At 39.8% G+C, this 25,887-nt stretch overlaps 1 protein-coding gene and 1 non-coding gene across 2 annotated transcripts; one reads left to right on the top strand and one right to left on the bottom strand.

Annotated features, from left to right (window-relative positions):
- The first annotated feature begins 7,577 nt into the window (after positions 1-7,577).
- On the top strand, positions 7,578-24,863 carry LOC112743812 (uncharacterized). Its single transcript, XM_025793198.1, has 2 exons — positions 7,578-7,784; positions 24,537-24,863. Exons 1-2 carry the CDS (start codon positions 7,578-7,580, stop codon positions 24,861-24,863), a joined length of 534 nt encoding a protein of 177 aa, XP_025648983.1.
- Positions 10,386-10,489, bottom strand: LOC112715074 (small nucleolar RNA R71). The gene has a single exon (XR_003159456.1). It is a non-coding gene; the product is annotated as a small nucleolar RNA R71 (small nucleolar RNA).
- Positions 24,864-25,887: the final 1,024 nt, after the last annotated feature.

Raw genomic sequence — 25,887 nt, 5'->3', positions numbered from 1 at the left:
GCTACCCATGAAGCCATGGTAACTAGGCTAGGATGCCCGCAAGTTTCCTTTAGGTTCAAGCAGCGCGATTTTGTCCATAATTTAATCTGCTTGCCAATGATTGGACTTGATCTCATTTTGGGATTGGACTGGTTATCTGAGAACCATGTCCTGCTCGACTGTTCTACCAAAACAGTGTGCTTCATGCTGAAAGATACAGAAGGACCAGTTGTGGTAAATAGTTATTACTTGAACTCTATGATGGTGAATTGTTTGGAAACCGAATGTCAGGGTATCTTGTTGTTAACTGCGGGTGTTTTGGTGATGATCAAAGATTGGAACAAATTCTGGTTGTGTGTGAGTTTCCAGAAGTGTTTCTCGATGACATCGATGAATTTCCACCTAACTGAGAGGTTGAGTTTGCTATTGAGTTGGTGCCGAGGGCAGGACCAATCTCGAGTGCTCCTTATAGAATATCACCACTAGAAATGGCCGAGCTAAAGTCTCAGTTAAAGGATCTTTTAGGTAGGAAGTTTATCCGACCAAGTATTTCTCCGTGGGGTGCTCCAGTGTTACTGGTAAAGAAGAAAGATGGGAGTATGCGGCTCTGTGTGGATTACAGGCAGCTAAACAAGGTCACAATAAAAAATAAGTACCCGTTGCCAAGAATTGATGACCTCATGGATTAGTTACAAGGAGCTGAGGTTTTCTCCAAGATCGACTTGCGATCTGGTTATCACCAGGTAAGGGTGAGGGGTGAGGATATCCCTAAGATTGCTTTCAGGACTTGTTATGGTCATTACGAGTACACTGTAATGTCTTTTGGGTTGACAAATGCTCCTGCAGTGTTCATGGATTATATGAACAGAGTCTTTCGTCCATTTTTGGATAAATTCGTTATTGTCTTCATCGACGACATACTGATTTACTCCAAGACTAAAGAAGAGCATGCAGAACACTTGAGGACCATGTTGTAAATACTAAAGGAAAAGAAACTCTATGCGAAACTGTCCAAATGTGAATTTTGGAAGAGTGAGGTGAAGTTTTTGGGGCATGTAGTGAGTAAATAGGGGATAGCGGTAGATATCTCTAAGGTAGAGGCAGTGATGGAATTGAAGCAACCAACCATAGTAACTGAGATAAGGAGTTTTCTGGGCTTAGCTGGTTATTACCGAAGATTCATCAAAGGCTTTTCGCAATTAGCTTTGCCATTGACAAAGTTAACCCGCAAGGATACACCATTTTTTTAGACTCTTGAGTGAGAAGAGAGCTTTCAGGAGTTGAAGAAAAAGTTGACCACTGCACCTGAGTTGGTGTTACCTGAACCAAATGAGTCATTCGAGGTGTACTGTGATGCCTCATTGAAGGGACTAGGGTGCGTGCTGATGCAGCATCGTAATGTGGTGGTGTATGCCTCACGTCAATTGAGACCTCATAAAGTTAATTATCCTACACACGATTTGGAACTCGCTGCGGTTGTGTATGCACTAAAGGTGTGGAGGCATTACCTCTATTGGGTTAAGTTTCAAGTTTTCTTTGATCACAAGAGCTTGAAGTACCTCTTTGATCAGAAAAAGCTTAATATGAGACAAAGGAGGTGGATGGAATTATTAAAGGACTTAAAGTTTGAGTTGAATTACCATCCGGGGAAGGCGAATGTAGTGGCGGATGCGTTAAGTCAAAAGTCGTTGTATGCTGCTTGGATGATGCTTCGAGAAGAGGAGTTGCTCAAGGAATTTGAGAGTCTGAAAATTAGTGTCCAAGAAGTGTCTGGGACGCTATGTTTGAGTCAACTACAAATCTCAAGTGATTTTAAATCCGAACTCCTAAAGGCTCATGAGAATGATGAAGCGTTATGGAAGGTGTTACCGGCTATTGAGCAAGGAAAACAGTGGAAAGTGTTGGAGGATAAAGATGGGTTATGGAGATTCAATGGTAGGATCATTGTGCCGGATGTTGGCACTTTGCAGTAAGATATTCTAAAGGAAGCACACAAAAGCGGATTCTCTATTCACCCGGGAAGTACTAAGATGTACCATGATCTAAAGGCGATGTTTTGGTGGCCGGGTATGAAGAATGATGTGGCGGAGTATGTCTCGAAGTATTGCAATGGACTTTGTGTCTGGATTGCCAAGTACTAGGGCTGGTTTTGATGCTGTCTGGGTGATCGTGGACCGACTGACGAAGTCAGCTCACTTTTTACCCATTTGGATGACTTATACCCTTGAGGAGCTAGCACAGTTATAGATAAAGGAGATTGTGAGACTTCATGGTGCACCTGCTACTATAATCTCTGATACAGATCCTTGTTTTACTTTGAGGTTTTGGGGTGTATTTCAGAAAGCTTTTGGAACCCGATTAAGCTTGAGCACGGCTTACCATCCTCAAATAGATGGTCAATCTGAGAGGACGATCCAAACATTGGAAGATATGTTAAGGGCTTGTGTTCTAGACCATCCGGCAAGCTGGGATCGCTATATGCCGCTAGTGGAGTTTGCATACAATAATATCTACCATGCGAGCATCGAAATGGCTCTGTATGAGGCTCTATATGGGAGAAAATGTCAATCTCCCCTATGTTGGTATGAAGCTGGGGAGAAAGGCTTGTTGGGGTCGGAGATGATAGCTGAGACCACTGAACAAGTCAAAAAATTTGAGATAGGATGCTTACGGTGCAGAGTCACCAGAAGAGTTACGCCGATCAGAGGCGGAAGCCCTTGGAATTTGAGGAAGGAGACCATGTTTTCCTTAAGATCACTCTAACCACGGGAGTAGGTAGGGCAATTAAAGCAAAGAAGTTGAATCCTAGGTACATTGGTCTGTTTCAGATCCTAGAGAGGATTGGACCGGTGGCATATTAGATGGCTCTACCACCTCATCTTTCGAACCTGCACGATGTTTTTCACATGTCGCGGCTTCGGAAGTACACTCCTGATGCAAGCCATGTGTTAGAACTTGAATCGGTTCAGTTAAAAGAATATTTAACACTTCTGGTGGCTCCAGTCAGAATTGATGATACTAGTATCAAACGGTTGCGTAGAAAAGAGATTTCATTAGTCAAAGTGGCATGAAGTTGAGGCGGTGTTGAGGAACACACTTGGGAGCTTGAGTCGGAGATGCGAACAGATTATCCGCACTTATTCTCAGCTAATTGAATTTGAATTTTATGGGAAAAATTCCCAATTAGGTGGGTAGATTGTAAAATCCAGTTAATTAATGGCTAATTAACCCATAAATGAGAATTTATTCTAGAAAGCTAAAAAATGTGATTTTTATGGCTAAATATGATAGAGGAGATTGAGACGAGAATTGCGACCAATTTTGTAGAATTCGAACCAAGATTGGACCGAATGGGCCAAACCGGGCCAACCGGACCCATATTGGGCCCTTGGCCCAACTAAACTAAACCTAATACACTCATTTCAGCACTCTCTCTCCTCACTACACTCAAGAAACGCGCTGAAATGGAGGCCAGGGAGGAAGAACACTCTCAAGTTCTAACCCTTGGTTGATCTTCAAACCACCATAACTTTTAATCTAGAGCTCTAACTGCCGCACCGTTTACGGCCACGCGTTCAATGCAAAGATCTCTACAAAAACCATTACTTTATTCTTTAGGTAAGCCACGAAATCATCTCAGCTCTTCATCCCTAAATTTTGAGTTTCATGGTGAAATGTGTTGAGATTTTGGGCTCTTTGATGTTATATGTAAAATCCGGTTAATTTATGACTAATTAACCATAAATTAAAATATATTCTAGAAAGGGAGGAATGAGGTTTTTATGGTTTAATGTGGTAGAAAAATTTAAAACGAGAATTTCAACACTAATTTTAAAGAAAACAGCCCAACATTGGGCCGAACGGGCCAAACCGGGCCAACCGGACCCAAGTTGGGTCCAAGGTCCCAGCCAAGCCTCATTTATTAATGAGAGCTCAGCTCTCTTCTCCCCAAAACAACACACACACACTGCACAAAGAAAGGGAAAGGGGGAAGATTGAAAACCCTTGTTCCTATTCACTTCCAACTTCCATGGTTGATAACTTTTGATCCGGAGCTCCGATTGACGGACCGTTTGTTGCCACGCGACCGCGGCGTCGAGCTCTAAACTACAAGAAATCTTGAGCTAATCCCTGTTTTCTTCTTCGCATTCCCAGCCTTGATTTTTGAGTTTCTTAGGCAAAATGTTAAGATTTTGAGTTTCTTTGTGTTATAGGATCTAATTAGCTTGACGAGAAGGCTTGTTCTTGCTCCCTTGATCCTTGGGTAAGGTAAGAGACCTCAAACCCTAGTAATAATGTTGAATTTGAGGTATTGGGTATTGAGTTATTGTGTTTTAATGTGATATTATGGCTTAGGCTTTATGTATATGTGTATTGGAGCTTGATTGGTGGTTTTGGAATGCTTGGAAAGGAACTTGGTGCTTGGAAATGTGTTATTGAGGCTTTGAGAACCTTGAAAGGTGAAAATCTAAGTGTTCCGGGTGGAACGGGAATCGGCCAAGGTATGGTTTCGGTTTCATATATCTAAAATGTAATGTGGTGTGAAAACTTAGGCTAGAGACCCTAAGATAGGAGTTGAATTATTAATGTTGTTGATGGATTGAAAAGAATTCTGTTGTTGTGTATGAATTTAGTGGATTGTGGAATGTTGATGCAGTTGTTGGATAATTTGGATTGAGATGAGTATTTGAGTAGTGGTTGGATGATTGTGAATTATGATAATTGTTGTTGCAATATGTGAAAGTTGTATATGATGTGGGTTAATATGCTTAATGGATGATAATTGGTGAGAATCTTGTTGATGAACATGAGTTGAATGGGTGAGATTGATATATGTATGTACATATGGTGAATGATAAATTTGGAATGTTTGATTGGGAATTGTGATATAAAGTGTTGGTTACGAATTGGATCATTGAGTTAAGATTCGGTTAAATGTGGAAGAATTTGTGGGTTGTTGATTAAATGAGGAATGGAAATGTTTGATGTTGGAGTGGTTGAGTTTTGAATGGTTTCACATGAGAATTGGTAAATGTACATTTGAAAATTGGGAGTTTATAAGTTTTGGTAAAATTGGAATTTTGATGAACTTCGATGGATCATATCTTGAGAAATTGTTTTCGAAATTTGATGATTTTTATATCAATGGAAAGATAATTTTATAAGCTTTAAAATGGTTTAAATTTGGTGAAAATCCGAATATTGTGGAACAAGATATGATCATTGGAAATTTGGGTTAAAAACCTGAGTTCTGCAACTTCTAGAGAATTTGTGGTTTCTAATTTGTGTGCGCACGTACAGTCCCGTGCGCACGCACACTCAGCAAGAATTTGGTCTTGTACACACACACATCCTTGTGCATACGCACACATGAAGACAGGGCTACTGGTGGCAGTGCTAGCACGCTCTGTGCGCACGCGCAACCAACGAAGGATTTTGACTTGTGCGTACTCACAAGCCTATGCGCACGCACACGTTGGGAATGGCACACTGGTTGTGGCGCTAGAACACGTTGTGTGCGTGCCACACCCTAAAGATTTTGCTTTCTGTGCATACGCACAAACCTGTGCATATGCACACGTTTAAAAATATTTCTGGGCGTGCGCACGCACACCCCTGTGCGTACGCACACGACCCAGTTCTTTTCCAAAACTTTGTTTTCAAGATCGTCACATTTTCAACAAGCTCGTAACCTTCCAGATGTTATTTATGCATATAAACCCCCAAATTTATCCCTTAAACCTTAAATTGGTATAGAACACCTAGTGATTGAGAGCAACTAGGGGAGAGGGTAACTTGTGGGAGAAGAAAAGGGATGTTATGATGAATATGATTAATAATGGTGATATGAGTTGTTGAGGAGGGTGGTGGAGTGTTGTATATATAAGATAAACCGAATGGCTGAGCATGTTATGAGCCGAATGGCGGTGTATGATGGCGATTATGGCTAATTATGTACTATGATTTGAAAGCCGGATGGCTAAGATGAATATTAATGTATGGCTGTGATTTAATGCATATATGCTGAATTGAATTGTTGATATTATGATTGTTTGCACTCCACCTATCTGAGATACAAGTTTCCCTGGGTGAAAGCAGTGGCTAGCCACTACATGCTCCAGGTGGAGACTCGATACTCTGCTGACCCTATGTCATAAGTGTGGCCGGACACTGTGAAAGTTCCGGATGAGCTCGTTCCCATAAATATACACCAGTGAAGGTGTTGGATTATATATTATAATTATGTTTGTGGATAACTCGAGTTAGGGATGTGCGACAGAGGGACAGTCCAATGGTTAGCTACCAGGACTTGTCGGGTTGGCTTTATAACCGACAGATGAGACTCATCAGCCACTAGGACAGGCATGCATCATATGCATTATATGTGATTTGTTTGGAATGCCTAAATGATTGCATCATTACTTGCTAATTGCCTAGTTGCCTTATCTACTTCCTACTTGTGCATTCTTTGCTTGATATACTTGTGTTTGCTTTTCCACTACTGTTGGCAGTTGGGAGGTTTGCAGGATTTAGAAAGGGGATAAATAGTTAGATTGAAGATCCTTAAGTTAGTCGCCTATTTATATTTGTTATGGTGTAGTTATGTTTATACGCTTTAGTTATAATCTGGAAGTTCTAGGAGTGCCTTTGGCTTTCCTAGGACATTACATGTTAGATATTTGGGCACTGTTACCATGTTGAGAACCTCCGGTTCTCACCCATGCAGATTTTGTGATTTTCAGATGCAGGACGTGAGGCTCCTCACTGAGGCATGCTGGAGACTTCCTTTTGGCAAATATCCTTAGTTTTCGGGGATTTTATTTTGATCTTATATACTTGTCTAGATATTTACATTCTCCACTGTATATAATATATATATATTTGGTAACGCCTTTTAGAGGTTATTTTGGAGAAGCAGGATTTGTTTAATGTCTTTTGGGTTGTCTTTTGGAATTTCCTTACTATACATGTATGTATACTGTATGCTCGGACCGGTTATCTTCGCAAGCTGAGTCCCGAGTCTTGATATATGTATTTTGGCACTCTTTTGTATATCTCTTCGCTTTAGCTTAATCTCTAACTGTTCGTTTACGTTATCGATCGGAGTGTTGCGCTTTTGATTTGTCGGTTTTGATTTACCCACTTTTCTTCAAAGGCTCCTAGTTATGAACATTTTTGCAATACTATACGTACTATATTTTCTTTTTAGAGGTCGTAATACCTCGCCACCTCTATTTTATGACTTAAGCATAAGACTCTGTGTGGTAGTATGTTACATTATGGTATCAGATCAGTTCATTCCTGTAGAGCCTGCGGGACAGACTGACTATGCTTCTGTGCATTCTCTATGTCTGTGCTTATGTGCTATTAGAATATCTGACTGATATGACTGGCATAAATGTTCATGAGCATGCATTTGGGACTTTGAAGCACTAGACTTTCGATATTGTGACTGATCAACTTGATATTGATTGTTTGGTGTGTATAAGAACTAGAGGGCGTCTCGTGGGCACGTTCATGAGCGTAATCGAGGTCAAGGACGGAGAGCTAATGAGGTAACCGTACCAGTAGGTAGTTTAACCGATTTCATGACCGCAATGACGAGTGTTGTCGCTGCCCTTGGTGCTATTGCTGCTGCGACCATCCGAGTGATGGATGGAATGGAACCAAAAGCTGGAGCTGGCAACGATGGTGGTAATAAATATGAAGTTGGAGATAATGTTCCGAGTACTGGAGTACCAGTGGGTTATTCGGAGCAAGTTAACACGGGTCAGACAATAAGAGAAAGCTCAAGGAGGACTGAGGTAGCAAGGAGTAATCATGGGAATCCTTCGCAAAGAAAAAGAGAAAGATTACACCTAGGAGCCAAAGTTTCAAAATAAGTCGTTATGTCGCTGCCCATTCTAAGTAATGGAACTATGATCAAATGGGTGACAACCGTTAGGGATAGGATTCAGAGGGGCAGACTAGTACTCACCTAGAAGATTTGAAGTGCACGAGATGCACCGAATACCATCCAAACAGACCATGTAGGGCCGGACTAGACGTATGTTACAGGTGCAGGAGACCAGGGCATATGTCTTGGAATTGTCGATATAGAAAATGCCGGAATGCAACCGAATCTAATTCTCAGACCCGAGGTAATTGCAAATTAGCAGTTGAATCTTTAACTACCTTGCATACCATTAATATGTAATGACCATTTGTGACTGATAAACCATTATTTTATGATTTATATTGTGTTTAATTGAGTGGTTTTATCAAGTCTTTACCCACTTATTCATGTGATTAGCATGATATTACAATTCCTTTCCAAAGTTGTTCTATGGTTGAAAACTTACTTCATAGAGATCTTTTTATTGTGTATTTTAATTCTCTTTTATACCATTCGATGCTGTGATCCGTGTGTTAAGTGTTCCAGGTTTTATAGGACAGGAATGACTTAGAGAATGGAGAGGAAGCTTGCAAAAATGGAAGGAACACAAGAAATCAAGGAGATGACCAGTGAACACCGAGGCGGACGCATGGCTCACGCGACCGCGCGAAATGGAGAAAATCGCAGTGACGCATTCACGTTCCTGACACGAACGCATGGATTAAAATCTGCACGGATGATGCAAACGCGTGGATGACGCGTACGCGTGGCGAGGAAAAATGATGGATGACGCGATCGCGTGGACGACGCGTACGCGTGACATGGGCGATCTACAGAATTTACAGAAATCACTGGGGGCGATTTTGGGCCGCGTTTTGACCCAGTTTTTGGCCCAAAAACATAGACTAAAGCCGGAGAACATGCAGAGACTCGGGGGAGATTCTCATCAGGATAGTTTTTAGTTTTTAGATCGTATTTTACTCCTTCTCTAGGTTTTTTCTCTACACATTCATAGTTCTTAGAATTTTATTTGCTTTTGGATTTGGATATTGAGAAAAGTTGTTACCTCCGCCAAGACTTCGTCATTCTAGTTTGTTTTCTTACTTTTTACTTACTCTTCCATATCCTTAATTTGTCCAGAGTTACAATTGGATTATTTTTAGAGTTTATTAATATAAGAACTATTTTTATTTTTAATTGATCTTTTTTATTATTGTTTATCATGTCTTTCTTTATTTTCCCTTTTAATTTTGTGAAGTCTACATTCATGATAATGGAGTAGTTCCCCAACTTGATTGGGAGTTGATTAAAATGAGAATCTTGAGTTGGAATACTCAAGAGTCAAATTGTAATTGGGTTTATTGTTGGTTGACTCTCTAGTCACTAACGGTAATCCTTCCCAAGGGAGAGGATTAGAACTTGTGAATAGAAGTTGACTCCCAACTTACTTGACTTTCATTTATTCAGTAAAGGATAACTAAGTGGAAACAACTACCAATTATCAATTGATCTTGAGAAAAATCCAACAAGGATAGAACTTCCAATTAATCTTCTCCCGGTCAAGATCTTTATTTAAATTACATAAATTCTCTTATTTATTTTCCTATTTCTCAAACTTAAAATTTCTTGGAAAACCTCTTACCAATAAGCTGCACTCTTTTGTCAACTCGTTGGGAGACGACCTGGATTCATACTCCCAGTATTTTTATTCTAATTTTGTGACAACCCTTTTAAATTGATAAGCGGATTTTCACTGGTTAAGAACTGTACTTGCAATGTATTTATTCCATTAAATTCTTAATCGGCCAATTTCTGCCTTCGTCAATTTTTGGTGCCGTTGCCGGGGAGTTGCAATAGTGTGCTAATTCATTGGTTGGAATTTATTTAGTTGCATTTTTTTATTTTGTTTTATTACGATGAGCTCTATGTTTTTCTCATTGAATGACGCGGTCACTGCCTGATCCGAGCTTAGCCACATTTGATCTTGAAATTGAAAGAACTCTTTCACGTATTAGGCGAGCTCGACGTCAGTTAGCCTCTGAGGGTGGTGAAGTGATTGTTATCGATTCACCAGTCTTATCTGAGGGCGAATTTGAACCGCCATTTAAGGAAGAAACAAGCTCATTTACTACTGATTCAGTTGATTCACATGCAGGTAACATTGCAGCACCTAGGAGGATTACTCTCCAGGAAGCTGGAGCCCCAGATTTTACACTGTAGCCGTATCAAGTGCATCCCCCAATAGTGGCTGTAGATTTTGAACTAAACTACACTAATCAACTTGTTGCCCAAGTTTCATGGCTTACCTACTCAAGAACCTATCAAGCACCTTAGGGATTTCCAGACAGCCTGTTCTACTGTTAGGCATCATGGTGTAGATGAAACTTCTATTCTGTTAACCGCCTTCCCGTTTTCTCTTGAGGGAAAGGCGAGGGAATGGTACTACACTCAACCTGAAGTGACTATTACTAACTAGGATACGCTTAGAAGAGAATTTTTGGAAAAATACTTTCCAGCTGAAGTTACTGATAGATTGAGGAAAGAAATTTCTATGATTATTCAAGGTGAATCTGAGACTCTCTATGAATATTGGGAGCGCTTCAACAATCTCCTGGACGCATGCCCTCATCACATGATTGGCAAGATGGTGTTGATCAGCTACTTCACACAAGGCATGAAGCCTCAGGATAAGACCACATTGGAAGGTGCTAGTAATGGTTCTATGAAAAAGTACAAGACTGAAGATGAAGGATGGCAATTGATCAGTGACTTAGCTGAGTCCACTAGGAATCACAGGCATAGGCACAGCCACTCAAAAGCCATTGTTAATGTTTTCTCTAGCAAAGAGACTACTGCTCTGACCCAGAGTATATATGAAATGACCAACCTACTGAAACAGATGCAGTTGAATCAACAACAAGCACAACAATCTCAGCCTCCCCCGCCCCAACAAAGCCAATAGTTGGTTCCAAAAAGATTATGCGGGATCTGTGCTGATTATAGTCATTACACTGATGAATGTCCGCAGCTCCAACAGGAAGACAACACTGTGGCAGCCACTTACAACTTCTATGACCGCCCAAATCAAGGATACAATCAAGGTGGCAACTACAACCAAGGTGGCAACCATAACCATGGATGGCAGGACAATTCCAACCAAGGTTGGAGAGGCAATTCTAACCATGGTTGAAGGGACAACTACAACAGAGGAGGCAGAGATAATAATGGAAACCAGAGGTGGAATAACAGTAACAACAACAGACAGTAGAATCAGAACCAACCTTACAGAGCACCTCACCTAAGACAGCCTCTAGGACCCCAGCACAACCAACCACAAGCTCCTCAGATCACTTATTCTAATTCTTCATCAAATGACGAGATGCTCCGCTCTCTCGCACAAGGACAACAAGACATGCATACGCAGCTGAATTCTACTTTAAATGGTCTGACTGCCACTTTACAAGCTCTTGTCTCCCGGTTAGACTCCTCGCCTTGTTCCACCAATTAACCTTCAAGCTCCAGTGGAATTCCTTCTCAACCCCTAACTAATCCTAAGGGTGGCATCAATGCCATCACTTTGAGGTCCGAAACCACATTGCAGGAGAGGAACGAGGAGGAGCCAACCTCAACAGTACACGTCCCAGCTGAGGATGTGGTGGAAGTGGAAGATGATGAAGAGGAAGATGACGTACAGAATATAGTTGAAGAAGAAGTAGCTTAACCACATAATGAAACACCAAAGGATGCATAAGCTGCAAGCAACGCCCTCCCTATTCCCTTCCCACAACTTGCAAGGAAGCCCAGAAAGTAGATGGAACTTTATCCCAAAATGGTAGAAATATTCAAAAAGGTTGAGGTAACTGTCCCCCTTTTTGATGTTATTCAGCAGGTACCTAAATATGCAAAGTTTCTAAAAGATTTGTGCATACATAAAGATAAAATTAATGAATTAGAAATATTCCCTTAGGTAGTTCTATATCTGCTTTAATGGGAGGTATACCTAAAAAATGTGGTGATCCAGGTCCATGTATGGTTAACTGTACCATTGGAGGTGTAATATTCTCTGAGTGTATGTGTGATTTAGGAGCTTGTGTTAGTATAATGCCTTTGTCTATATATGATGCTCTGAGGCTCACTCCCTTAAAAAGGTCGACAGCTCGTTTTGTGTTAGCAGATAAAAGCATTATTACAGTGGCTGGAATTGCTGAAGATGTATTGGTGAGTATTAAGGGGCTCACATTTTCTATTGACTTCTATATCTTGGAGATGCCCCAAAATGACTCGGGAAAGCCGTCATCCATCCTACTTGGAAGACCATTCTTAAAGACTTCGAAGTTCAAGCTGGATGCCTTTTCAGGAACCTATTCCTTTGAAATAGACGACTGAGCAGTGAGCTTTAATCTGAATGAAGCTATGAAGAATCCTCCGGAAGATCATTCTGTATTCAAGTGCAACATTATTGATGAAACTATCACTACAGTTCACCAGGAGGAAATAGCAGAGAAGCACATAGAGCAAGGTCCAAGTGTGGGGACATCCTCTGAACAAAATGAGGATGCCTTGCCATTATCATTAGCTCCAGAAGGTCCAGAGCCTAGCCATAAGAAAAAATTGGAATTAAACCCCTTCCTTCACACTTCAAGTATGCTCACCTTGAGGATAAGCAAAAGTTCCCAATTATCATTGCAAGGGAGTTCACTTCCCAACAGGAAGAACAACTGCTTAGTGTGTTAAGGAAGCATAAGAAAGCAATTGGATGGAGCTTGGCAAATATAGTAGGCATCAGCCCTCAAGTTTGTGAACACAGAATATTCTTAGAAGAATGAGCAAAGCCTATCCATTAGCCTCAAAGAAGATTGAACCCCACCATCTTAGAAGTTGAACTATCCAGAGCCATGCTTCCACGGAGTGATTAGTACATCCCTAACGGGAAATATATCAGACCTCCAGCAGCCACTACCAACCAACCTGCAAAACAGGCCGAAAACATTCCTCCTTCCATACCACAAGCACCTACAACAAATCAACTGCTCCATCAGATACTTGAAAGGTTGGATCGGCAAGAACAAAAAGCAAAGCTAAGGGAGCGCCGTAACCAGCGCCGATTCACATACCTCAAGGAGCTGCTTATGGGAAACCACAGACCTGACAAAGACCCAAACACTTCGGACTCCACTTCATTTACAAGCACAGGGAGCCATGACGGTCCCGATTGTAGAGATACTGCTACTAGCCCCCTTTTGCTCCTGACAAATGGCACCAGGGACGGTGCAAAGCCTTAAGTGTGGGGAGGTCGGTCAGTACCTGACTTCCGGAGGTAACTTCTCTTCCCTAACATCAATAAAGTAGGATATTTAGTTATTTTTCCTTTGATTAGGATATGATAGATTGTCTAATAATAGGTTATTTGCATGCATGTTCTATTTGGTTAAAAAATAATAAGTTTCTTTTTAAGACCCTATTTTTGAAAAAAATTTCACTAATTTAAATCAAAACTTTTATGTTAAATTTGTTTGAAGTTGTATTTGGAACATAGTTTAAAAAGCTAAGAACACACAACCCGCGAGATTTTGAGCCTAATCACATGGTTACATTATTTAACCACAAATATTTTATTCTTGTGCGTTTACTTCTCTTTGATTGTAATCTATATTTTGTTTCATCCTATATGTCCAATGTTTAATGTGTTATACGCATGCATATGATTGAGGCCATCACTTGTTTAGCTCACTTATCCCAAATAAGCATACCCTTTAAATCACCCTTGTCAGCCACTTTGAGCCTATTAATCCCCATTTGTTCTATATTTTACCACATCACTAGCCTTAAGTAGAAAAATAATTAAAAATCCCAAATTGAATCTTTGGTTAGCTTAAGATAAAGATTGTGTTAAATTACGTATGGGAAAAATTGTGGGAACATGGGTTAATAAGGGAATATGTTATGTCTTTAATAAAATATTGGGAATTTAGGTGCCTACTCATGTAAAACAGAAAATTAAAAATCCATGTGCATTGATATGTTAATTTTACTTTTACTAATTAAAAAAATTCGTTAAATAAGTAAATAATTAAGGGGATAAAAATTACCCCAATTCTAAATTGAGTTAAGTTCCAAAATCAATGCACATGTGAAAAAAAAAATTAAAAGAAAGTTGATACATGAGTATGTAATGCAAAGTGAGAAATTTTGGGTAGCTAGGCACGATTCTAAGTTATATAGAGTGTATGTATACTAGGTGAGAGCTTAGGTTATTTAAAGATTCATATTTTAGCTCACTTAGCCTTATATATATATACCCTTACCCTTACCTTAGCCCCATTACAACCTCGAAAAGACCTCATGATGTTTGCATTGGTACATTAAATGTTGTTGATTGGTTAGGAAAAGAACAAAGTTTAGAAAGCATGATTAGAGAAGAATAGAGTGATTAACCTATACACTAGAGAGATTAGAGTGCACATACACCATCAGTGAGGGTTCAATGCTTGATCCTATGTTCCCTGCTTTTATGAGCTGTCTTCTTACAAGTTTACCTGTTCTTACTGTATGACTTGAATTAGTGGAATTTAATTTATGTTTGTCTTAAAGAACTTATTTGCTTTAAACCAAGTAGACAAAATCATATAGTTGCATTCATATATATATATATAGGATGCATTGCATTGCATGAGTCTTACATTCCCCCTACTCATTTATTTTATCTCCTTGAACTAAGCATGAGGACATGCTAATGTTTAAGTGTGGGGAGGTTGATAAACCATTATTTTATGATTTATATTGTGTTTAATTGAGTGGTTTTATCATGTCTTTACCCACTTATTCATGTGATTAGCATGATATTACAATTCCTTTCCAAAGTTATTCTATGGTTGAAAACTTACTTCATAGAGATCTTTTTATTGTGTATTTTAATTTTCTTTTATACCATTCGATGTTGTGATCCGTGTGTTAAGTGTTTCAGGGTTTATAAGGAAGGAATGGCTTAGAGAATGGAAAGGAAGCTTGTAAAAATGGAAGGAACACAAGAAATCAAGGAGATGACCAGCGAACACCGACGCGGACGCATGGCTCACGCGACCGCGCAAAATGGAGAAAATCGCAGTGACACATTTGCGTGCCTGACGCAAACGCTTTGATTGAAATCTGCACGGATGACACGAACGCGTAGATGACGCGTACGCGTGACGAGAAAAAACGCTGGATGACGCAATCGCGTGGACGACGCGTACGCGTGACATGGGCGATCTACAGAATTTACAGAAATTGCCGGGGGCAATTTTGGGCCACATTTTGACCCAGTTTTTGGCCCAGAAACACAGACTAAAGCCGGGAAACATGCAGAGACTCGGGGGAGATTCTCATTAGGATAGTTTTTAGTTTTTAGATCGGATTTTACTCCTCCTCTAGGTTTTCTCTCTACACATTCATAGTTCTTAGAATTTTATTTGCTTTTGGATTTGGATATTGAGAAGAGTTGTTACCTCCGCCAAGACTTTGTCATTCTAGTTTGTTTTCTTACTTTTTACTTACTCTTTCATATCCTTAATTTGTCCAGAGTTACAATTGGATTATTTTTAGAGTTTATTAATATAAGAACTATTTTTATTTTTAATTGATCTTTTTTATTATTGTCTATCATGTCTTTCTTTATTTTCCCTTTTAATTTTGTGAAGTCTACGTTCATAATAATGGAGTAGTTCCCCAACTTGATTGGGAGTTGATTAAAAGGAGAACCTTGAGTTGGAATATTCAAGAGTCAAATTGTAATTGGGTTTATTGTTGGTTGACTCTCTAGTCACTAACGCTAATCCTTCCCAAGGGAGAGGATTAGAACTTGTGAATAGAAGTTGACTCCCAACTTACTTGACTTTCCTTTATTTAGTAAAGGATAACTAAGTAGAAACAATTAATCTTGAGAAAAATCCAACAAGGATAGAACTTCCAATTAATCTTCTCCCAGTCAAGATCTTTATTTAAATTACATAAATTCTCTTATTTATTTTCCTATTTCTCAAACTCAAAATTTCTTGGAAAATGGTGCACGAAATTGCAATCACACTTTTTGCAATCCGCACAACTAACCAGCAAGTGCACTGGGTCGTCCAAGTAATACCTTACGTAAGTAAGGGTCGAATCCCACGGAGATTGTTGGATTGAAGCAAGCTATGTTTATTTTATTAATCTTAGTCAGGATACCAATAGGTTCTTTAGCCTCGTATAAAGTAAAAAGGGCATAAAATAAATAGTTGTTACTTTAATAATGGAGAATATGTTGGAGTTTTGGAGATGCTTTGTCCTCTGAATTTTAACTTTTCCTTGAAATCCTTTTCCCACACGCAAGGTTCCTTCCATGGCAAGCTCTATGTAGGGTGTCACCGCTGTCAATGGCTACTTCCCATCCTCTCAGTGAAAATGGTCCAAATGCTCTGTCACAGCACGGCTAATCATCTGTCGGTTCTCAATCAGGTTGGAATAGAATCCATTGATTCTTTTGCGTCTGTCACTAACGCCCAGCCTTCAGGAGTTTGAAGCTCGTCACAGTCATTCAATCCCAGAATCCTACTCGGAATACCACAGACAAGGTTTAGACTTTCCGGATTCTCATGAATGCCGCCATCAATCCGGCTTATACCACGAAGATTCTGATTAAGGAATCTAAGAGATACTCATTCAATCTGATGTAGAACGGAGGTGGTTGTCAGGCATACGTTCATGGATTAAGGAAGGTGATGAGTGTCATGGATCATCACCTTCTCCATAATTAAGCGCGAATGAACATCTTAGATAAGAACAAGCGTGTTTGAATGGAAAACAAAAGTAATTGCATTAATTCATCGAGACGCTGCAGAGCTCCTCACCCCCAACAATAGAGTTTAGAGACTCATGCTGCCAAAGAGTGTATAATTCAGATCTGAAAATGTCATGAGGTGCAAAGTAAATCTCTAAAAGTTGTTTACATAGTAAACTAGTAACCTAGGTTTACAGAAAATGGGTAAACTATGATAGATAGTGCAGAAATCCACTTCTGGGGCCCACTTGGTGTGTGCTGGGGCTGAGACTTAAGCTTCTCACGTGCCTGGGGCTGTTTTGGGCGTTCAACGCCAGGTTGTAACCTGTTTTTGGCGTTGAACTCCAGCTTGTAACCTGTTTCTGGCGCGGGACGCCAGACAGCAGCATGATACTGGCGTTGAACGCCAGTTTACGTCGTCTATCTTCGCGCAAAGTATGGACTATTATATATTTCTGGAAAGCCCTGGATGTCTACTTTCCAACGCCGTTGAGAGCGCGCCAATTGGACTCCTGTAGCTCCAGAAAATCCATTTCGAGTGCAGGGAGATCAGAATCCAGCAGAAAATACCTGAAATCAGTCCTTTTTCAGCCTAACTCAGATTTTTGCTCAGCTCCCACAATTTCAGCCAGAAAATACCTGAAATCACAGAAAAACACACAAACTCATAGTAAAGTCCAGAAATATGATTTTTGTCTAAAAACTAATAATATTCTACTAAAAACTAATTAAAACATGCTAAAATCTACATGAAATTACCCCCAAAAAGCGTATAAAATATCCGCTCATCACAACACCAAACTTAAACTGTTGCGTGTCCCCAAGCAACTAGATGAATAAAATAGGATAAAAATAATTTAAGGAGTAATAAAATCTCCGAGTTTTAAGTGAAGCTCAGATTCCAATTTAGATGAGCGGGGCTAGTAGCTTTTTGTTTCTGAACAGTTTTGGCATCTCCCTTTATCCCTTGAAATTCAGAATGATTGGCATCCATAGGAACTAAGAATTTAGATAGTATTATTGATTCTCCTAGTGTAGTATGTTGATTCTTAAACACAGTTACTTTATGAGTCTTGGCCGTGGCCCTAAGCACTTTGTTTTCCAGTATTACCACCGGATACATAAATGGACAGACACATGACTGGGTGAACCTTTTCAGATTGTGACTCAGCTTTGCTAAAGTCCCCAGTTAGAGGTGTCCAGAGCTCTTAAGCACACTCTTTTTGCTTTGGATCACGACTTTAACCACTCAGTCTCAAGTTTTTCACTTGGACATGCATACCACAAGCACATGGTTAGGGACAGCTTGATTAGCCGCTTAGGCCTAGAACTATTTTCTTGGGCCCTCCTATCCACTGATGCTCAAAGCCTTGGATCCTTTTCACCCTTGCCTTTTGGTTTTAAAGGGCTGTTGGCTTTTATTCCCTTTCTTGATCCAATGATTCCTTGTAATTAATTTTTTTTCACTTTTTTTTCGCAAGCTTGATTTTCACTGCTTTTTCTTGCTTCAAAAATCAATTTCATGATTTTTCATATCATCAATAACATTTCTCTTGTTCATCATTCTTTCAGGAGCCAACAATTTTAACATTCATAAAATTCAATATAAAAAATATGCACTGTTCAGGCATTCATTCAGAAGACAAAAAGTATTGCCACCACATATAAATAATTAGAATTTTCCTTATTAAGAACTCGAAAAAATATTGCCTCTTTATTCTAAGAATCTACTAATTTATTCATGTTTGATAATGATGAGAAAAATAAATTATAGCTTAATTGGAGATAAAATCAAAATAGAGATACTAATTACTACTACTCCTATATAACTTCTAAGGTAAATTTCTAAAAAATACTATCACAGAGTTAAAGCTTAAAATTAGAACAACAACCTGTATTTTGGGAAGTGGATGTTCCTCTAGTCTGTGGGGTGCTTGGTCCTTCAAGGAATAGCTTCTGACGCTTTAGTTCGTTCAGTTCACATCCTTGCTCTTCCTGTTCCCTTAGGTGCCATGATCTTGATGAGTTTTAGCTCAGTGATCATGGCAACTCACACCAAACTTAGAGGTTTGCTTGTCCTCAAGCAAAAGAAAGGAAAGGAGAGGAATAGAGGGAGAGGCAATTTCGAAATTCAAAAGATATGATGAGTTGAAAAAGATTTGAAAAAGATATGGATTGGAAAAAGATTTGTGTTTATGAATTAAGATACATTTGACATTTTTGAAAAAAGGGATTTTAGAAATTAGTGGTTTTAGAAATTAGGATTAAAATTTTTGGAATTGAAGGATGATATTTTAACACATGTTTATACAAGAAATTATGAATTGAAACATAAAAATTAGAAAATTTGTGAAGAAAAACGAATTTTACCTCCTCCCCACCATTCTGGCGTTAAACGCCCAAATGCTGCTTGTTTTGGGCGTTTAACGCCCAATTGCTGCTTCTCCTGGGCGTTCAACGCCCAGCTATTGCTTCTTTCTGGCGTTGAACGCCAGGAAGTCCTTTGTCACTGGGCGTTTTTCTGAACACCCAGGACGCTGTCAATCTGGCATTAAACGCCCAGAAGGTGCTTCTTTCTGGCGTTCAACGCCCAGAAGATGCTCCTTTCTGGCGTTTAACGCCCAGATGGCTACCCTTATTGGCGTTGAACGCCCAGTGGGTGCTTCTTTTGGGCGTTCAACGCCCAAAATGTTTCTTACTGGCTTTTTCATGCCAGTGAGCTTCCAAATTCCCTTGTAACTCTGTGAATCCAATCAATTGCTATTTTACCTTTTGAAGATACTTTGACATATACCTTTTGTGAATGGCTGGGTTGCCTCCCAGCAAGCGCTTCTTTATTGTCCTTAGCTGGACAGTGAGCTCTGAGGGAGTCTCACAGATAATCAGAGCAAGGTTGGGACCTCCCAACATCAAACTTAGAGTTTGAATGTGGGGGTTCAACACCAAACTTAGAGTTTGGTTGTGGCCTCCCAACACCAAACTTAGTGTTGGACTGTGGGGGCTTTGGTTGACTTTGCAGTGAGGGAAGCTTTTCATGCTTCCTCTCCATGGTTACAAAAGGAGAACCTTATGTCTTATAGTTTGCAATGTCTGCAAACCACAGAGCTTCCTGAACAGCAAACAATTGCTCATCCGGAAAGGTTTCAGAGATCTCAGTAGGAGGGAGGGATGCTCCTGCTACTGGTTCTATCCGGGACAGGTGATCAGCTACTTGATTCTCTGTTCTTTTTCTGTCTCTTATTTCTATATCAAACTCTTGCAGAAGCAACACCCATCTTATGAGCCTGGGCTTTGAATCCTGCTTTGTGAGTAGATATTTAAGAGCAGCATGGTCAGTGTACACAATCACTTTTGATCCTACTAAGTAGGATCCTACTAAGTAGGATCTAAACTTGTCAATGGCATAAACCACTGCAAGTAATTCTTTTTCTGTGGTTGTATGATTTTTTTGGGCATCATTTAAAACACTGCTAGCATAATAAATGACATGCAGAAGCTTGTTATGCCTCTATCCCAATACTGCACCAATGGTATGGTCACTGGCATCACACATTAGTTCAAAGGGTAATGTCCAGTCTGGTGCAGAAATAACTGGTGCTGTGACCAGCTTAGCTTTCAGGGTCTCAAACGCCTGCAGACACTTTGTGTCAAACACAAATGGCGTCTCAGCAGCTAGCAGATTGCTCAGAGGTTTTGCAATTTTTGAAAAATCCTTTATAAACCTCCTATAGAATCCTGCATGCCCCAGAAAGCTTCTGATTGCCTTAACATTGGCAGGTGGTGGTAATTTTTCAATTACTTCAACTTTAGCTTGATCCACCTCTATTCCCTTGTTTGAAATTTTATGCCCAAGGACAATCCCTTCAGTCACCATAAAGTGACATTTTTCCCAGTTTAAAACTAGGTTGGTCTCTTGGCATCTTTTTAGAACAAGTGCTAAATGGTTAAGGCAGGAGCTGAATGAGTCTCCAAATACTGAAAAGTCATCCATGAAGACTTCCAGAAACTTCTCTACCATATCAGAGAAGATAGAGAGCATGCACCTTTGAAAGGTTGCAGGTGCATTGCACAAGCCAAATGACATCCTTCTGTATGCAAATACTCCAGATGGGCATGTGAATGCCGTTTTCTCTTGATCCTGGGGATCTACTGCAATTTGATTATAACCTGAATATCCATTCAGGAAGCAGTAGTATTCATGACCTGCTAGTCTTTCTAGCATCTGGTCTATGAATGGTAAAGGAAAATGATCCTTTCTGGTGGCTGTATTGAGCATTCTATAATCAATACACATACGCCACCCTGTAACTGTTCTTGTAGGAACCAGTTCATTTTTTTCATTATGAACCACTATCATGCCTCCCTTCTTAGGGACGACTTGGACAGGGCTTACCCAGGGGCTATCAGAAATTGGATAAATAATCCCAGCCTCTAGTAATTTAGTGACCTCCTTCTGCACAACTTCCTTCATGGCTGGGTTCAACCGCCTTTGTGGTTGGACCACTGGCTTGGCGTCACCCTCCAATAGGATCTTGTGCATGCATCTGGCTGGGCTAATGCCCTTAAGATCACTGATGGACCACCCAAGAGCTGTCTTGTGTGTCCTTAGCACTTGAATTAGTGCTTCCTCTTCCTGTGGCTCTAAGGTAGAGCTTATGATTACAGGAAAGGTATCACCTTCTCCCAAAAATACATATTTCAGGGATGGTGGTAATGGTTTGAGCTCGGATTTGGGAGGTTTCTCCTTTTTCTGAGGGATTTTCAGAGGTTCTATTATTCTCTTTGATTCCTCCAAATCAGGCTGAACATCTTTAAAGATGTCCTCTAGCTCTGATTCGAGATTCTCAGCCATATTGACCTCTCTTACCAGAGAGTCAATGATATCAACACTCATGCAGTCATCTGGGGTGTCTGGATGTTGCATGGCTTTGGCAACATTCAACTTGAACTCCTCCTCATTGACTCTCAGGGTTACTTCCCCTTTTTGGACGTCAATGAGGGTTCGACCAGTTGCTAGGAAAGGTCTTCCTAGAATGAGAGTTGCACTCTTGTGCTCCTCCATTTCCAGCACCACAAAGTCAGTAGGAAAGGCAAATGGCCCAACCTTGACAATCATGTCTTCAATCACGCCTGATGGGTATTTAATGGAGCCATAAGCAAGTTGAAGACATATCCGGGTTGGTTTGACTTCTTCAGTTAAACCAAGCTTTGTGATAATAGATGCAGGTATTAAGTTGATACTTGCCCCAAGATCACATAGAGCCTGCTTGGTACAATTACCCTCTAATGTGCATGGTATCATAAAGCTCCTGGGATCTTTAAGCTTCTCAGGTAAGCTTTTCAGAATGACTGCACTGCATTCTTCAGTGAGGTAAACTTTTTTAGTTTCCCTCCAATCCTTCTTATGACTTAAGATCTCTTTCATGAACTTAGCATAAGAGGGTATTTGCTCAAGTGCTTCTGCAAACGGAATCTTTATTTCAAGAGTCCTGAGATAGTCTGCAAAGCGGGCATATTGCTTATCCTGTTCCGCTTGGTAGAGTTTTTGAGGATAAGGCATTTTGGCTTTGTATTCCTCAACCTTAGTTGCTGTAGGTTTATTGCCTACATATGTGGATGGGAAGCCTTTTTAGAAGGGTTGTTATCAGCACTTGTATGTGACTGATCCCCCACTGGCGTTTGAATTCTAGGGGTGGAAGCTGGAGTGGTGTTAGACGCCAACTCCTTATCTGTTACTGGCGTCTGAACGCCAGAACTGTGCTCTCTTTGGGCGTTCAACGCCGGATTCATGCTTGTTTCTGGCGTTGAACGCCAGGAATGAGCATGGTCTGGGCGTTCAGTGCCAGTATTATTCCTCTCTGGGCTCTGATTGTCCTCAGAGGGATTTTGAGTAGCCATTTGTTCATTTCTTGGCTTTCTACTGCTTTGAAGTGAGGTATTTAATGTTTTTCCACTTCTTAATTGAACTGCTTGGCATTCTTCTGTTATTTATTTTGACAGTTGCTTTTTTGTTTGCTTTAACTATACTTCCATATTCCTGTTAGCCATTCTTGTTTCCTGTAGTATTTCCTTGAATTCGGCTAGCTGCTGAGTTAGAAAGTCTAATTGCTGATTGAATTCATTAGCCTGGTCTACAGGACTGAGTTCAGCAGTTACTATTTTAGCTTCTTCTTTCATGAAAGATTCACTGCTTAGGTACAGATGCTGATTTCTGGCAACTGTATCAATAAGCTCTTGAGTGATCTAGAGAAATCTGAGCTTTTTCTGTAAGCCCATAGTAGAAGATGTCTAATTGCACCCACTCTGAAAACATTTCAGAGGGGCATTTTCTTAGCATTTCTCTATATCTCTCCCAGGCATCATAAAGGGATTCATTATCTCCTTGTTTGAAGCCTTGGATGCTTAGCCTCAACTGTGTCATCCATTTTGGAGGAAAATATTGATTCAGGAATTTTTCTGACAGCTGTTTCCATGTCCTTATGCTATTCTTAGGTTGGTTATTCAACCACCTCTTAGCTTGATCTTTTACAGCGAATGGAAACAGTAATAGTCTGTAGATATCCTGATCTACTTCTTTATCATGTACTGTGTCAGTAATTTGTAAAAATTGTGCCAGAAACTCTGTAGGTTCTTCCTGTGGAAGACCGGAATACTGGCAACTTTGCTGCACCATGATAATGAGTTGAGGATTCAACTCAAAACCACTAACTCCAATGGAGGGTATACATATACTACTCCCATATGAAGCAGTAGTGGGGTTAGCATATGACCCCAGAGTCCTTCTGGACTGTTCATTTCCGCTTATGTCCATGTTGGAGTAAAGGGGTAATGTGGATTTAAATTTTTATTTTATAAATAAAAAAAAATTCGAAATAAAATAAAAACCAAAATAAAAATGAGATAAAATAAGAAAATTAAAATAAAAAAATTTAATAAGAATTTGAAAATATTTTATGAAAATTTTTGAAAAAGTGAGGAGAGAGAAAGTGGTTAGGATATTTTTGAAATAGATAAAATTTTTTTTAACTTAAAAAGATAAGAATTGAAAAATTTTAAAATTGAAATCTGAATTTTTATAAAAAAAATTTCGAAAAAATAGTTCAAAATTAGTTAGAAAAGATATTTTTTTGAATTTTGAATTTTATGATGAAAGAGAAAAACACACAGAAGACACAAGACTTAAAATTTTTAGATCTAATGCTCCTTATTTTCGAAAATTTTGGAGGGAAAACACCAAGAAACACCAAACTTAAAAATTTTAAGATCAAAACACAAGAAAAACTCAAGAACATCTTGAAGATTCACAAGAACACAAGAACAAAAGAAAGAACACCAAACTTAAAATTTTTAGAAAACTTCACTAAATTTTTGAAAATTGAAGAAAAATTAACAATAAAACACCAAACTTTTGGAACCCGCTTGAGCTTAAGTACAGCTTACCATCCTCAAACCGATGGTCAATCTGAGAGGAGAATCCAAATCCTAGAGGATATGTTGAGGGCTTGCATTCTAGATTAACCGGCAAGCTGGGATAGGTATATGCCGCTAGTGGAGTTTGCGTACAATAATAGCTACCATGCGAGCATCAGAATGGCTCCGTATGAGGTTCTATATGGGAGGAAATATCAATCTTTGCTATGCTGGTATGAGGCCAGGGAAACGAGATTGTTAGGGCCGGAATTGATAGCTGAGACTACCAAGCAAGTTAAGGAAATCGAAGATAGGATGCTCACTACTTAGAGCTGTTAGAAACGTTATGCTGATCAGAGGCGAAAGCCCTTAGAGTTTGAGGAAGGAGACCATGCTTTCCTTAATGTTACTCCAATAACAGGAGTAGGCAGAGCGATTAAGATGAAAAAGTTAAACCCCTAATACATCGGTCCATTTTAGATTCTTGAGAGAGTTGGACCGGTGGCATATCGGATGACTCTACCGCCTCACCTTTCAAACCTGCACGACGTGTTTCATGTGTCGCAGCTTCAGAAGTATACTCCTAATGCTAGCCATGTGTTAGAACCTGAATCAGTTCAGTTAAAGAAAGACTTGACTCTACTGGTGACCCCTGTCAGGATTGATGACAAGAGTATTAAGAAGTTACGCAGAAAAGATGTTCTATTAGTGAAAGTTGCCTCGAGTCGAGCTGATGTTGGGGAGCACACCTGGGAGCTTGAATCAGAGACGCGAGCAGACTACCCACACCTATTTTCAGGTAACTAGATTCGAATTTTGTGGGCAAAATTCCCAATTTATGTGGATAGAATGTAAAACCCGGTTAATTTATGGCTAATTAACCATAAATTAAAATATATTCTAGAAAGTGAGGAATGAGGTTTTTATGGTTTAATGTGGTAGAGAAATTTAAAATGAGAATTTCGACACCAATTTTAAAGAAAACGGCCCAAGATTGGGCCAAACGGGCCAAATCGGCCCAACCAGACCCAAGTTGGGCCCAAGGGCCCAGCCAAGCCTCATTTATTAATGGGAGCTCAGCTCTCTTCTCCCCAAAACAACACACACACACTGCACAAAGAAAGGGAAAGGGGGAAGATTGAAAACCCTTGTTCCTATTCACTTCTAACTTCCATGGTTGATAACTTTTGATCCGGAGCTCTGATTAACGCACCATTTGCGGCCACGCAACCGCGGCGTCGAGCTCTACAAAATCCATACAAGCAATCTTGAGGTAAGCCACATTTTTTTCTTTGAATTTCCAGCCTTGATTTTCGAGTTTCTTAGGCAAAATGCTGAGATTTTGAGCTCCTTTGTGTTATAGGATCTAATTAGCTTGAGGGGAAGGCTTGTTCTTCCTACCTTGATCCTTGGGTAAGGTAAGATACCTCAAACCCTAGTAAGAATGTTGAAATTTAGGTATTGGGTATTGAGTTATTGTGTTTTGATGTGATATTATGGCTTAGGCTTTATGTATATGTGTATTGGAGCTTGATTGGTGGTTTTGGAAAGCTTAGAAAGGAACTTGGTTCTTGGAAATCTGTTATTGAGGCTTTGGAAACCTTGAAAGGTGGAAATCTAAGTGTCCAGATGGAACGGGAATCGGTGATAAACCCCATTTTTAGGGCTTATCTTGTATTGATTTTAGGAGATTTTAATACCTTTTACCCACATTTATTCAATGAATTAGCATGATTTTGTGATTGTCTCTTTATTTGTGCTTAGATGTGAAAACATGCTTTTTAGGCCTTTAACTTGACGATTTTAATCTCCCTTTGATTCCACTAGATGC

Source organism: Arachis hypogaea, chromosome 1, assembly GCF_003086295.3.
Source record: "Arachis hypogaea cultivar Tifrunner chromosome 1, arahy.Tifrunner.gnm2.J5K5, whole genome shotgun sequence".
Lineage (NCBI taxonomy): Eukaryota > Viridiplantae > Streptophyta > Magnoliopsida > Fabales > Fabaceae > Arachis > Arachis hypogaea.
This window is presented reverse-complemented; position numbering and strand designations above follow the sequence as displayed.